The sequence below is a fragment of the Anguilla anguilla genome, chromosome 4 (genome assembly GCF_013347855.1).
Source record: "Anguilla anguilla isolate fAngAng1 chromosome 4, fAngAng1.pri, whole genome shotgun sequence".
NCBI classification, from domain to species: domain Eukaryota; kingdom Metazoa; phylum Chordata; class Actinopteri; order Anguilliformes; family Anguillidae; genus Anguilla; species Anguilla anguilla.
The window spans coordinates 37942513-37957520 of NC_049204.1; the positions used below are offsets into that span (position 1 = coordinate 37942513).

The 15008-nt window shown below is 39.8% G+C and overlaps 1 protein-coding gene across 1 annotated transcript; it reads left to right on the top strand.

The window, feature by feature from the left end:
- Nucleotides 1–78: 78 nt before the first annotated feature.
- On the top strand, nucleotides 79–10821 carry LOC118225302 (mycocerosic acid synthase-like polyketide synthase). The gene is made up of 7 exons (XM_035413479.1): nucleotides 79–148; nucleotides 616–688; nucleotides 2124–2277; nucleotides 2607–2767; nucleotides 3806–4009; nucleotides 4394–4575; nucleotides 5097–10821. Exons 2-7 carry the CDS (start codon nucleotides 631–633, stop codon nucleotides 10701–10703), a joined length of 6366 nt encoding a protein of 2121 aa, XP_035269370.1. The 5' UTR covers nucleotides 79–148; nucleotides 616–630; the 3' UTR covers nucleotides 10704–10821.
- Nucleotides 10822–15008: the final 4187 nt, after the last annotated feature.

Consider the following 15008-nt stretch of genomic DNA (forward strand, 5'->3'; position numbering starts at 1 on the left):
AGGCTGGCAGCTGCCAGCTACGTGGCCACTGACACCGCCCCCTGGCCTGAAAAAGCTTTAAATATATAAAGTTGACTTTCAAAAGCTTGAACCACATGAAACTCCAATAGTTTGGTAATGGAATTATGTTAATCTTCATTGCAATTCGGTGAGTTAAGATATAAAATATCGATAGCCTAATGTGAAACATCTAATGCGGTTTTCCCACAGGCACGCAGAGGCTTCATTGTGTAGCAACAGGTGTAAATTACTTATGAGTGTTCAGATTCAGGTTTAAATTCATAATATGTCATACGTCGTCATAATATACTTTTTTGGGGTTAATCCTGTAGGAGTGAACGAGTTCTACACATCCTGTGTTACTTCACTGTTAAACCACAGGAAGCGTGGAATCCGAACCATGAATTGTCTTGGATGCTTTCATTTTATGAATTACTCTTATACATTTTTTCTTCATATTTTCACACATTTTTTAATGCACAATTTGTGTTTTCTTATTTATTTTTGCCATTTATGTTGATATTGAATGCAATAGCCATGGATACATTCGTTTTTAAATATTTTCCATCCCGTGAGTTGTGTAAGATATAATTTTCACACTTTCATTTTGTGGAGGAGTGAAAGCTGAAAATGGCGGACTCAGATGAAGAGATTGCAGTTGTGGGCATTGGTTGCAATTTCCCTGGAGGTGAGGTATTTGCCTTTCAGAAAGTTGTCAATATAGGCTGCATTTTTGGGGAATGAAATTGCAGTGATTTATTTCACTGTATGCTGGCATTATATTGTACAGTTAGTTAATATCCTACAGGCATCTCAAACTTACATCAAAAAGGGGGAATAAAAAAGTCAGGTATTAAAGATATTTTAAATGCTTAAAACAAATGCACAATCACCAAGTTCACCTATTGATTTGATTTCTCTGTGCTTTTTATACTGTATTAATTGTGCAGAAAAGAAAAGCTTGTGTGTAGTAGTGTCAGCCAATGTACCAATGCAGGCTACTTTGCCTGTTTACAAGAAGATTTAGGCATAGCTTTACACATCTGTGTAATCCATTTAACTAAAGGTGGGCAAGCACCTGCCATTGTTGCAACTTTTCAGTGTTGCAGTAAAGTTGTGGTGACGAAAAACTGTGTAGCACATTTTTCTAGACTACAACCCAACCTTTATTATTATTATTATTATTATTATTGTTATTATTTTACCTCCCCAGCATTTAATGGCATAGTAAATTACAGATGCAATGGCCTTTTTAGCTTTTACAATTAACATCGAAGTAATGTGAAAATTAAACTGATGTATTATGTTGAGGATTATGAAAATTAATTAAAAAAAATAAAATGTCATTTGATTATTTAGGCAACATAAAATGTTGGATGATTTTCAAAATTGGAACAGTGATTGGCATATTTTGAATAACATTGAATATATTCCATATGGCTATTTCAATATTTTTGATGATCAGGGTAAATATGAGCGCTATTATCTGGCAGCATTACTTCAGGGCTACACAGTAAAATGATAGAGATAATGATGATGATAATGATAAATTGTTCCAATCTCCAGTCTTAACTTACAGCTCAGATCCAACATCTGTCCAGCCAGTAAAAAAAATATTTTATGCGTACATTTCTATAAATGAGGGACCAGATTGTAAATAGAGACTGTAATCACTTATGCATTAGTCTGCTGCAGTGGATTTGAATTCAGATTTTGTTTTCTGTATTTCATCCTCTGTGGATGAAAATGTATATGCAATAAAACTGAATAAAATTGGCAGGAAAACAGACAGAAAAAAATGTGTCCAGAGCAAATAGCAATAGTACAGTAGATGCAATTTTCAGGTTATGGATATAGGAAGTGTCCCAGCCTACCATAATAAGAACTGTGCATGTCTGCCATGGCAGAATCAAGCTTATTTTGTCTCTTCGTACAGAACTCCAAGATTTTAAATCAAATTCCACATTGAACTGGACTTTCAACATTAACATAATATTTACAAAGGTGCCATAAAATAAAGGCATAAAGAAATAATTCTCTAAATATATTAACTTTTTAATTGCCTAGAGAACTAATGAATGGTTATCTATTAGTGACAGTAAATATGCTCCTGCATCTGCCAGGTGAAGGACTTAGCAATTTCTGGAAGATTCTGCTGGAAGGAAAGAACTGCACAGTGCAAATTCCAGATGACCGATTTGACCCAGCATTCTGGTATGATTCTGATGACAGCAAAGCTGGGAAAACACGAACTGCCAAAGCAGCCCTGATTGATGGGTAAGCTACAAGTTCCCAACAGTTATTTTTATATTTTGAACTGCATATTTATGAAATGCATGCAGCTGAGATTTATTCCTTATAATAACCAAAAAAAGAATTTTACATTAGTGTCATATCCAATATATTTAAATTGTTCATGCAGTGTGCTCTTAGAGATTTTCTGATAGAAATAATTGTTTCATTTTTCTTTGTAAATCAACTGTTAAGTTTTATTTTCTTGAAATTGAACATAGTGAATTGAGCAGCAAGTCAACACAAATCTCAATGTATCTCAAAGAAACTCAATGTAGTAGTGAAATAAAAGTGCTGAACAATTTAATACCCAGGTTAAATGAGTTTGACCACAAGTTCTTTGGAATCACTGAGACGGAGGCAGACCTCATGGATCCCCAGCAGAAGCTCTTGCTGGAATGCACCTACAGAGCACTGGAGACTGCTGGGATACCCATGGAGAAGGCCAGTGGAACCAGAACTGGGGTTTTCATTGGTACAAACTATTCATTTTTTGTGAGATAAAATATGTTTTCTTTCAGGGGCATTCATTGGTGAGGGGACATGATTTTGTCTATCATTGTCTCAATGTGAATGCCAGCCCTATGGCCAGCTTTTAAATACATTTAGTGTTTTTCATGGCTCAGTGCATCTAAATATTCAGCTTTACAAAGGTTCGAGTTATAATGAGCTTTGCGGGGGTCTCTAAAATAACTAATATTAGGTGCAGTATGGCAAAGATCCATGATGAAATCTGACATGTAAAGTAGTTCAAACTCAATCAAGCATTATTGAGGAACATTCAATACGGAAACCAGACATTTGCTCAGTTTGATTCACAATAGCGAATAGGGGAGAAGCCCTTCAAACTCCTCCGTCGTCTCGCCCACGGTGGCACACCACACAAACAACCAAAGACAACAAAACACAAAATATAATACACAGACACGTTTGTGAAAGACAATAATCACGCTATTTACAACATTTACAGGGCAACAGTCCCGCACGAACCCGATAAAGTGTCCCGTGCGCGGGGCATGCTGGGAGCTGCCGGCGGCATGGTAGCTAGTCTATACTACTACTTTCTATTCAATATATTATAAAGATAATGCTGGCTGATACATGTAGTGGCTTCTTCTTCCAAATGGGTTCGAATGTTTGCGACTCGCGTGCTCTCAACAGGAACAGGCAATATTCTACTGCGCACCATGGTGGCTTGGTGGTGAAGTGCAGCCATACTGTCATTCACTAGAGAATATAGTGCATTTAGTACTTTTGGAAAACATGTTTCTTTTAGCCTATTTATCTCGTTAATGTAAATAATACTCATTACATTGAAAAATGCATTATTTGTGATTAAAATAATTGTTGTTGGTAATGTATCAGTGACCCCACAGATGTATATGATTTTACTGCTTTCATGGGAGCTCAGACCCCTCCTTATGGGAGCTCAGCTCCCACTGGCTCCCACATAACTCAAACCCTGTTTTTAACTGTACAACTGATTTCCTGAAAAAAAACCCATTTATTTTAGGACTCATGAACAGGGACTACGAGGCAATTCTGAATAACAGCCCAACCACTATAACCCACTACAGTGGCACAGGAACAGCCATGAGCATTGCTGCCAACAGGATCTCCTACACCTTCAACTTCACTGGACCCTCGCTTGCTATCGACTGCGCCTGCTCCTCCTCTCTAGTGGCTCTCCACTACGCTGCCCAAGCAGTTAGACAAGGTAAGGCTGCCTGTTATTTACACACAGCTATAGTAGTTTTAGTTCTTTCTGTTGAACCTTTTTCTTAGTTTTTAAGTATTATTTTTAATTGATCTCTTTGGTACTTCACTTCAAAACATATGGACACATGGGATCTATAATGCTCACAGTGATTCAAGACCATGGTTTAATGTCTTGTTTGGTTGGCTGTCTGTTAATTGCATTAAAATAAAGTATCAAATCCAATTTTTCAGAAGGTAGTTTTTTGGGCAAACAAAACAACACTAAACTCAAACCTTTTGACATGTTGTGACAGCAGTTATAGACTGACCCAGAAGGAAAATCTGTATTCTGTCTGTTTGTGATGTCATGTTGATGGTTGAGCTACCCTTCTTGTTTTTCCAGGAGACTGTGAGATGGCTGTCTGTGGTGGGGTCAGCTGCATCCTTGAGCCACGGATCTTTGTCACTCTCAGCAAAGCCAAGATGCTCTCACCCGACGGCTCCAGCAAACCTTTCTCCAGCAGAGCAGATGGCTATGGGAGAGGGGAAGGCTGTGGGGTCATCCTGCTCAAGCCACTGAAAAAAGTGAGGCAGTAATACTGTGTTTATAAGAACATAAGAACACATAATGATCAGGACTAGGCAAGCTGTTCCACATATTCTCACCACTTTTTGTTTTTGGGGGAGACTGAAATAAAGTGAAATATACATACAGAGGGTAGTCTGGCCACTATCCTTTTAATAAAATAACTACTTCCTTGTCTGGTGGCTACTATCCAATCACGATGTGGGAAAAAAAATTACAATAAAATTTGACGCACAGGTTTTTCCTTATCCAGATTCCTGATGCTGCTTTAAATGGTGACTAGTTGTTAAACTGCTGTATCACATAGTCCTCTATTGTAATATACAGTATTCTAAAAACAAATGGAAGTATTCAAGTATTTCCGATACAGATGTAGCTCATTTGTGTTGAAATCAAATGTTAAACCGGCCACTATCAAGTGATTATAAACATCTATGTGTAGCTATGAAAGGAGCCTAGGTGGCACTGCCATTAAATTCCTGTGTGACATCATGATTTTCCTTTGTTGTCCTGTGTGCAGGCTCTACGGGACTTTGATCATGTGTGGGGCATCATAAGCAAAACTGCTCTCAATCAGGATGGTAGCACTGTCAGTCCAATCACCAGGCCGTCCATGGCCCAGCAGGAGGAGCTGCTCCACAGAATTTACTCTGCAGGGTTTGATCCATCACATGTCCAGTACATAGAGGCTCATGGGACTGGAACCCCAGCAGGAGATCCAACAGAAGCAGGCAGCATCTCCAGAGCCATTGCCAAAGCCAGACCTCCAGGAGAAGCACTCCGCATTGGCTCAGTGAAAGGTAACATCGGGCACACTGAGTCAGCAGCTGGAGTGGCAGGACTCATCAAGGTGCTTCTGATGATGCACTATGAAACCATTGTTCCGTCTCTATTCTACTCTGAGGACAGTGCCAGCATCGATGCCAAAGCCTTGAACCTGAAAATTCCCACTAGAGTAGAGAAGTGGGAAAAGACTGGCCCAGCAGGAAGGGCTGCAGGTATCAATAACTTTGGGTTTGGAGGGACCAATGCACATGCCATAGTCAGAGAGTACAGGCAGGTGGACTATTCTATACCCACCGATCAGGATTCAACAAAACTCTTTGTGTTGTCTGCAGCTTCTGAAAAGTCATTTGAAATGATAATTGCAGACACAAGTCAAGAGCTGGCCACAAACAATGCAGTAGATTTAAAATCTCTGGCATATACATCGGCATGTCGAAGAAGCCACATTAAGCACAGGTATCGAAGAGTGTTTCTGACATCCTCTCGCAATAACCTACAGGAAAAACTCAGATCGGCGCTGAACGAAAGCATTTTACCATTAAAATCAGGTTTAAAGTTAGTTTTTGTGTTTTGTGGAAATGGAGTGACCTACAGAGGCATGTGCAAGGGACTGTTGAAAGAGAATCCCATATTCAGAGACAAAATGAAAGAGGTTGAAATCCTGTTCCATAATTACAAAAGCACTAACATTTTGGAGAAGCTGGAAAATGACTATGACAATGATGATTATTCAAAACCAGATGTTGTCCAACCCATTCTCTTTGCTATCCAGGTTGGCATTTTCAGCCTTCTAAAGCACTGGGGTATCAGACCTGATGCTGTTCTTGGGCACTCTGTAGGAGAGGTTGCTGCTGCCCATTGCTCTGGTCTTCTGTCTCTTGAGGATGCAGTAAAGGTGATCTATTTCCGCAGTATGTTGCAGAGCAAAGTCACAGGAGGGAAGATGCTTGTTGTCAGTAAGATAGCCGTATCAGAAATCCTGAGGCTCCTGCCTGCTTACTCAGGGAAAGTCTGCTTAGCTGCCTTCAACGGCCCTCAGTCCTGCACACTATCAGGTGAAGCAGATGCAGTTGAAAGTCTTCACCATAAGCTGAAGACCTCTTTCAACGACAAGAATCTGTTCCTCCACATTTTAGATGTCCCTGCTGCTTACCACAGTCATATGATGGATCCCATCCTGGACCAAATACAGGGCAGTGTAGGATCTTTGCAAGAGAATGAAATGGAGGCAGAGTTGTTTTCCACTGTGACTGGAGAGAAGTGTTCTCAAGGGGATTTTAGCTCAGGGAAATATTGGGCCAGGAATGTTCGTGAGCCTGTTGCATTTGAACAAGCTTTGAGATCAGTAGCCAAAGACAAGAAGAACGTAGTCTTTGTAGAGATAGGTCCAAGAAGGGCCCTGCAGAGGAACATCATGGAGACATTGGGGAATGACATCACTGTGTTCCCCACTGCGCAACCAGATAAAGACCATGAGACACTGCTAACCTCGGTGTCAAAACTCTTTGAGCTGGGGGTGAATGTAAACTGGGAACATATCTATAAAGGACATGAGGCACCACCAACATCGTTCCCAAGGTATCAATTTGATTGTGTAAAGAAGAAGGTGTACTTTGAAACAGTGAGGCAGGGCAATGAAACAATGTCTTGTAACCGTCACCCTATTATAAGACCCACAAAACACAACAGCGCAGAGTTCACCTGTAATCTTTCCTCAGGTACAACAAGGTACCTAAGCGAACACAAAAACAATGGCATTGCCCTTGCCCCCAGTGCTCTGTATGTTGAACTGGCTCTAGCTTCTGTCATAGCCAGTATGAAGTCAAATGTGTCTCTTAGCTCACTGCAGCTCAGTATCAGTTTCCAAAGTCCATATCTATTCAGTGAGACCTCCCCCAAAATGAAAGTACAGGTTGAACCATCAGAGAAAACAGCAGAATTTAAAATACATTCTCAGTCAGCTACCTATGCCTCAGGTGCCATTGAATGGAAAAATGGATCAATGGCTCCTGAGCAAAAGAATATCGCTCTGGATTTTGTGTTCAAAAGATGCCAATCAGTCATAAAGGCGGAGCAGGTCTACACAGCCCTCTCTCAGGCAGGATTTCAGTATGGTTCAGTCTTCCGAGAGCTGGGAGATGTGTACTATGGGGAGGAGTTCAAGGAGGCTATTTCGAACTTCAGGGTTCCAGATGAAATGATGAGGCAGCTGCAGGACTACTATGTTCACCCTATAGTGCTGGATCAATTTATGCAGATGATAGGTGTTGTAGCCGGGAATAGATTTTCATCAAGGCCTGGATTCCCATCCGCCATGGGCTGTGTCACCGTGTCTGGTCCCCTGCAGAATGAAATGGTCATATATCTGAGAACAGCCAGAGAGACATCTGATGGGTTTGAGGTATGTGGCTGTTTTACAGACAAAGAGGGTCATGTTTTAGTTGAACTGAGACATGTAAGGATCACATTATTGGGAGGGGGTTCTTCTGTTGCTAAAGAGTTCTTCTTTCACAATGAGCAGCATGCCACCACTGAGGATGTCAGCCTCTGTCACAAACCAAAAGCCTTAGTTTTTGCTGATCAGTTAGGGGTGGCTGATTTTTTACGGCAGTATTTACACTCAAGTTCTACTTTTGTCCGGTTCAAGGAACTTGGAAAACTATCCGACTTCAAAGTTACAGAATTGTTTACTGAATTCATGGTTCCAGATGGTGCCAGGAATTTTGAAGAGGTTTTGTTCATCTGTGGCTTCCAAAATCTCAGTGACTTGAAAACAGAAATGATCCTTGATCACCTGGTTGACTGCTGTGAGCTTTTCCGTGAAATTGTTCTTGAACTGAAAGCTGCCAAATACACTGACACTATCAGAATTATAACCTACAGATCAACAGAGGGGACGGTAGACCGTATCAGTCCAGGTTTTGTCATTTCTGGCATGACTCGAGCCTGCGCAGCTGAAATTTTAGGTTTCTCATTCCAGCTAATTGATCTTGCCTCTATGACAAGTGAAGACCTCAGTTCGTTAGCTCACGCTTTATGTTCCTACCCAGCCAGCAAATACTCAGAGCTGACGATAAGCAAAGGCCAGATTTATTCAAGTACAATCGCTCGCACTCCCCTTAAAACCATTGAGAGTCCTGAAATGGAAGTTTACTCTTCAGGGTCTGAGAATCTCATCCTGCAGACTGCTGACCCTTACAGAATGACAAAGTTGTCTGCAGTTCCTTGTAGTGAACCTGGAGACCAAATACAGAAGCAAACTGTTGAGGTTCAACTGAGTAAAATCTGTGTTCATTCATCAGATTACTTCCCGGTCAGTGTCTCTGATCTGGTCTTTGGTCAGACCATGTACTGGAACGAACACGTGTCACAGAACCACAAACTCCTGGCTCTGGACTTCAGTGGAACTGTTACAGCTGTCGGGAAGGGTGTGGGGAAACTGAAAGTAGGAGATCACGTTGTTTCATGTTACCCCATTACTGCATCCTCAAAGGTTGTGATTCCAGAAGCTGCATGCTATAGAACAAAGAAGCTGTCATTTCTCAAGGAAGCACCATGCATTTCCTTCTTTGTCTTTGCATGGGAAATCTTGCATCGTCTCCTTCCAAAAGTAAGACAAAAGAACAAGTTGGGCATTATTTCTCTTGAACCCGATTCAAATCTGGTGCATGTGCTAATGTTTACCGCAAATCAGTCAGGGTGGAATGCAATCGTAGGGACACAACTTAGCGGACTGCTACAAAACGTGAACAAGTGCGATGCATTTGTCCTTTTGCCTCCATTTGATACATCTTTGGTTGCTACAGCTTGCAGTGTTTCTACCACCAGAAACATTGTTTTAGTGTATGATAATCAGATGCCACCTATTCTTTTGCGAAACATGTTTCGAACTGATAGTGAAAGCGTCTGTGTTCAGATCGTTCAGGTGGCTCATCTGTTCCAAAAAGCATACCTAAGGAAGCAAAAAAGATTGATCTACAGCTGGCTGAAATCAATGCGATTGATTGAAGTTCCGGTACTGAGAAACACTGTCTTTCAAAGAATGACTTCCGGAAGCATTGATTGCCTGCCTGTTCAGGTATCAAAATCCTACTTTAGCACAGACAACACATCTGTAGTTGTGCTTGATGGAAAAACCAAGGATGAGGTATCCCATCTTCCAATACAAGAGAAGCCAAACCAACCTTTCCTGCAGAAGTCTGTGTACATAGTGACGGGGGGTCTTTCTGGGCTGGGGTTTGAAACAGTGAAGTTCATTGCTCAAAGGGGAGGTGGATGCATTGCCATTTTAAGCAGAAGGTCTTCGTCTCATTTGCAGCATGAGATATCTACGCTGCAGAATCGGTACGGAGTGTCCATCATCAGCATACAGTGTGATGTCTCCCTTTCAGAACAGGTTGTGAAGGCAGTCATTGCGATTGAACAGAGGTTTCCTTCCTGTCCAATTAGAGGGATATTTCACAGTGCAGTTGTTCTGCATGATGGTTTACTTGAAGCTCTTGACAAGTCACACTATGAAAAAGTGCTCAGGCCAAAGGTTAGTGGTGCTTTGAATCTCCATCATGCAACAATGCACTGCAAACTGGACTACTTTGTGTGCTACTCTTCCATCTCCTCTTTCATTGGCAATGCCACTCAAACAAACTATGCCGCTGCTAATTCCTTCCTGGACATGTTTTGCCATTATCGGAGGACTCTTGGAATGGCTGCACAGTCCATTAACTGGGGGGCTTTGAACCTGGGCCTCCTATTGAACAAGGATTCTTTGCAGAGATTTTTGGAGACAAAGGGAATGATAGTGATGAATGTGGCAGAATTTCATGAAGGTCTGGAGCAATGTTTGTTGCAAAACAATGCTCAACAGGCTGTGTGCAAGTTCAGCTTCAAAAACCTTTGGAACCATGTGCTGTCTCAAAACACCTCCCTCAAAATACGTCTGACAGCTTTGGTAGAAGAAGAACTGAGAAACATATGCACAGAACCCAGAGACCAACTGTCACCATCACCCTCTTCGGCAGGGGACTATGTCAGGACCACGATCCGTGAGACTTGCAATGTAGACCTTCAAGAGCTGAGTGATGATACAGCACTGGCTGCTCTGGGTGTCGACTCAATGGTGGCCATGACTCTGCAGAACCTCATCTTTCAAGAGACAGGAGTCAATGTTCCCGTTGTTAAATTTCTGGACCCAAACAGCACTCTATCTACTTTAGTATCAATCGTGGAGGAAAGAGACTTGTCAGTCATGGAGGAAAGAGAAGAGTGGCAACTTCAGAAAGATGTCCAAAAATTATCACTGAATGTAACTGAAAACAGGGAAGAAGAGTTCACACAGTTTTAGACATTAGGCGTTCAGATTACACCCGTTTTGGGATAAGCTACTGTTTAAAAGATAAATAATCCTTGTTTAAAAACTGAAAGGTAGAAAAATTTTTTCAAGAATCTGAAAATAAATGTGAGAATAAGATGAAAAAATAAAGAAATACTGAACATAAATAATTTTAAAAGAAAGCAATGTAAAAAGCAGATGGTGAATTTAAAAAATAAAACGAATGAAAAAGTGCACCATTATGTTGTTTGTATGATTCTATGACTATTTGCTCTCTCACACACAAAAAAGTTATCCTCCTCACTTCAACAGATCAAAATGAAAGTAAAACCGTTTAGATGATGATGATTATTATTATTATTATTATTATTATTATTATTATTTTATCATGTTTTTCATCACACTTCATATTTAGTACATTATAAGCAAAGAGATATTAATGAATGAAAAATAAACATGCACAGTTTACATGCACAGTGTATCAACCACTGCAATTACAATATAAATACATGGATTTTAGTCCAGCCCACTAATAAGATACAATATTAAAGCTGTTTGGCACGCAGATTATAGTGAAAAACTGCAATCCTAGACAAATGATTCTAAATGGTTGTTTTCAGTATTCTGTGGAAATACTGAGGAAGCAGCTGGCCAAACTAAAGTTTTCCAACTTCATGCAAACTTGACGAATTTGTTTATATGATGTATGTTCTATAGCAATCTACTGTCACATCCACATGACAGAGAGCCACCTAAATGGCTAAAATATTGCTAACTAGTTTTATATTATATTTTATATTTAAAAAACTAACGTTTAGTTAGCAATATTTTTTTGCCATTTAGTATTATTCCACTAATGTTGTGTTGTTTTGCATTTAATAAGTGTTTACAAATACCACAGTATTGCTAATACTAAATGTAAGTAAGGAAGGACTGTGAGGGTTCAAATGTTTTAAAAAACAAACTAACAAAAAATAGTTGTGACACTAAATGTCCCCTCCCTAAGCTCAATAAAAAAGAAAATTGGCATCAAAATTGCAATAAATAAAAAGTGTGCGTGTGTGTGTGTATATATACACCCACCGGCCACTTCATTAGGTGACAGGAGTGGCACCCGATGTGGTCTTCTGCTGCTGTAGCCCATCTGCTTCAAGGTTTGACATGGCGTGCGTTCAGAGATGCTCTTCTGCATACCTCGGTTGTAACGAGTGGTTATTTGAGTTACTGTTGCCTTTTTATCAGCTCGAACCAGCCTGGCCATTCTCCTCTGACCTCTGCCATCAACAAGGCATTTTTGCTAAGAGAACTGCCGCTCACTGGATATTTTCTCTTTTTCGGACCATTCTCTGTAAACCCTAGAGATGGTTGTGCATGAAAATCCCAGTAGATCAGCAGTTTCTGAAATACTCAAGCCAGCCCGCCGGGCATCAACAACCATGCCACGTTCAAAGTCAGTTAAATCACCTTTCTTCTCCATTCTGATGCTTGGTTTGAACTTCAGCAGATCGTCTTGACCATCTCTACATGCCTAAATGCACTGAGCTGCTGCCATGTGATTGGGTGATTAGATATTTGCGTTAACGGGTGCAGTTTGCAGTTGAACAGGTGTACCTAATGAAGTGGCTAGTACCTAATTTATATATATATATATATAAATTAATTAAAGGGTTTTTTAAAAATACATTTTGGTTTCACCATGTAAAAATCAGCATATTTTATTTAGCACATTTAGTCACTGACACATCCAAGCCAGACTCCTGAACAGTGTGTCTGATCTATCAGGCAGGTAAGTGGGAGTTTTTTCTTCATTAGTGAGAATTCTCTGACCATCAAAGGTCTTCCTTGGCTTACCAGGCCCTTTGCGATTACTGAGCTCAGTGGTGTTCCAAACAGTAGATTTTGATAAGACTACAGTTTGGCTTATGTCTCTGAGTGTATTTTTTTTATTTCTCATCCTCATAATAATAAGTCTAGTCCTCATATTGACAACCACCAATAACAGACTCCAAAGGTAATCAAAAGCCTAGAATCAAAACTAGATACTTATACCTGCACTAAGGCAGCAATTGAACACACCTGACTAATTAGAACCACCTGTGAAGACATTTGTAGCAAACATTATGGTACCCTGAAATGGAGGGGGATTGGGACTATTGATTGCACACATGTACAAACTGAAATTGCTATTGTAGCCTGTTATTTACCTTGTTGTTGCCCTCCCCTATATTTATATGATAAGGTTAAGGAAACCTTTTATTTATGCCAGTCTTATTTTGGTCATACCTTCAATGGTATTTATATATACATCAAGCCTTACCGCATACCAAAAAAGCATTAGGAAAATGACCCCTTTCAGGATTTCTAATAGAAATCGCCGTAATCACCCAAACAACTATATTGGCCTGGAATTTTCAAATATATATTTCTTTTCTCACATTCATGCAAAGAAACTAAATGCCAAAACATGGACCATTTTTCTAGTTATTTATCTTAATTTTGTATTATCTCATTGTATTCTTACATGTGATGAAACATGCCTTTTGAATACCTATTAATTTTAAATGATCACACGTTTTTAAATGAAATCAACCCAGTGGCTCCTTATTTATTTCTTCTTACGTGACCCTGAAGTTTACTCCCGCATTTATCATATGAACAGATTTTTATTTCCTTAAGTGGTTTATTGGACTTTACATAACATTCAGAATCAAAGTGAAATGAACTTCATAAAATATTAAGGGGTACAACAGCACACAAAATGTTTTTACCCATTCAGCTGTGGGAAGAACTGACATTTAAACAATTCTTGGTTTAATGTTGGTTCTGACAAACAATATATAGCCCAGTGATCCATCAGCCATACAAGTTATTTTGGTCTAATATTGATGGCTTGAGTATATTGATGGGCTTATGACCTTTTGAAAAAACAGGCGCAATAACTGTTTGGGCAACCTATTTTTTATTTTCACACTTCTCTTTTGCCAATTAACCAAAATAAGTTCACATTTTCAACACTGAAATCATCACTGGTAAAATCTGCAATCAAATATAATGTATTCACAAAACACTGGTCATTATTTTAAGCAAACATCTCATTCATTTTTGATGTACCAACTACAGCCAACATAAAGACAATGTAACAAGTGTTGTCTCACATAGTAATCAGTATCAGAGGCAAATAGAAATCTAACGAAAGATGTTTTCACTGTGAAAGTCACATAAAAGGATTAACTTTCTATACAAACACATAATTAATAAGAATGTGCCAAATTATTTATTGAAATGATGTTCACATGAGGACAGAAGGTACAAAAGTTAATGTTTATGAAGAGTTGAGTCTATGGTCACTTAAGTTTTTTCTTTGGGACACCAAGAGAAGTGATGGGCTGTCCTCTTGAGGATGAGCAGGAGGCAATCTCTCTGGACCACCAAAAATAAATAAATAAATAGAATAGCCAGCCATGGTGACTGGGGAGCTGTGCTTTAGAAGGTACATAATTTCATATGAGAAAGCTAATCATCTGACCATATGATCACCTAAATCTTACTGCCTTAATCATCCCATCCACATCTCACTGACTGCACAACCGCTTGCATTCCTTACCCATTTTGAGTCCCCAGGTCCTCACTGCAAATTAAATTTCAACTTATTTGTAAGACGTGTAAGCGTCTCCGAGAAACACCCACTGTACTACCATACCCTGCCAACCCACTCACCGCCCTTTGGAACTAGCTTGACGCCATTTCCCACTTAGCTGATTCAGAGCACTGGGGGCATTGGATTCCCTCCACCCTTTTGTATGCTTGCTGGTGATGCCATGGATGCTATAGAGGCTGATCATGTACAAAGATGTCATTGTAGTTTGAAATTTTGCACTGTGTATTCAGTATTTTTTCTTTTTTTATGTGTCAGGCCAGTGTCAAGCTTGAAGCCCCTTCAGGAAACGTTGTTCAAGTCCGACCTAAATATGCTTTCTGGCAGCTGTTGTAACAAGATTCTAAAAGCTCTTTTCTGGATGCTACTGTTGAGCTTCACCACCACCACCACCACCACCTGTTTTAGCTTTCCCCACACCGAAGCATAGTGACTCCTTGTTAAATGCCTTTTGAAAGGGTGGATAAAAATATTCATGTGTCATTAAGTTCTTTTGGAAATAGGCAGCTGTCACCTCAGAAGTAATGTTATTTCAGGTTCATGTTCTTTCAAGAAAGTAATAAAAGATGCCAGGTAATGATATTATACTCCCTGACCAACCTATCTGCAGTTGGAACATCAATCAACCAATAAATATTTAAGAAAACTTAAAATGGGCTCAG

Bases quoted from the DNA above. Each gene is read 5' to 3' on its own strand.
- LOC118225302 (XM_035413479.1), top strand. From the start codon at position 631: ATGGCGGACTCAGATGAAGAGATTGCAGTTGTGGGCATTGGTTGCAAT. The intron at 2,278-2,606 runs GTAAGCTACAAG...TTTAATACCCAG, and splicing joins AAAGCAGCCCTGATTGATGG to GTTAAATGAGTTTGACCACA. The intron at 4,010-4,393 runs GTAAGGCTGCCT...TTGTTTTTCCAG, and splicing joins TGCCCAAGCAGTTAGACAAG to GAGACTGTGAGATGGCTGTC.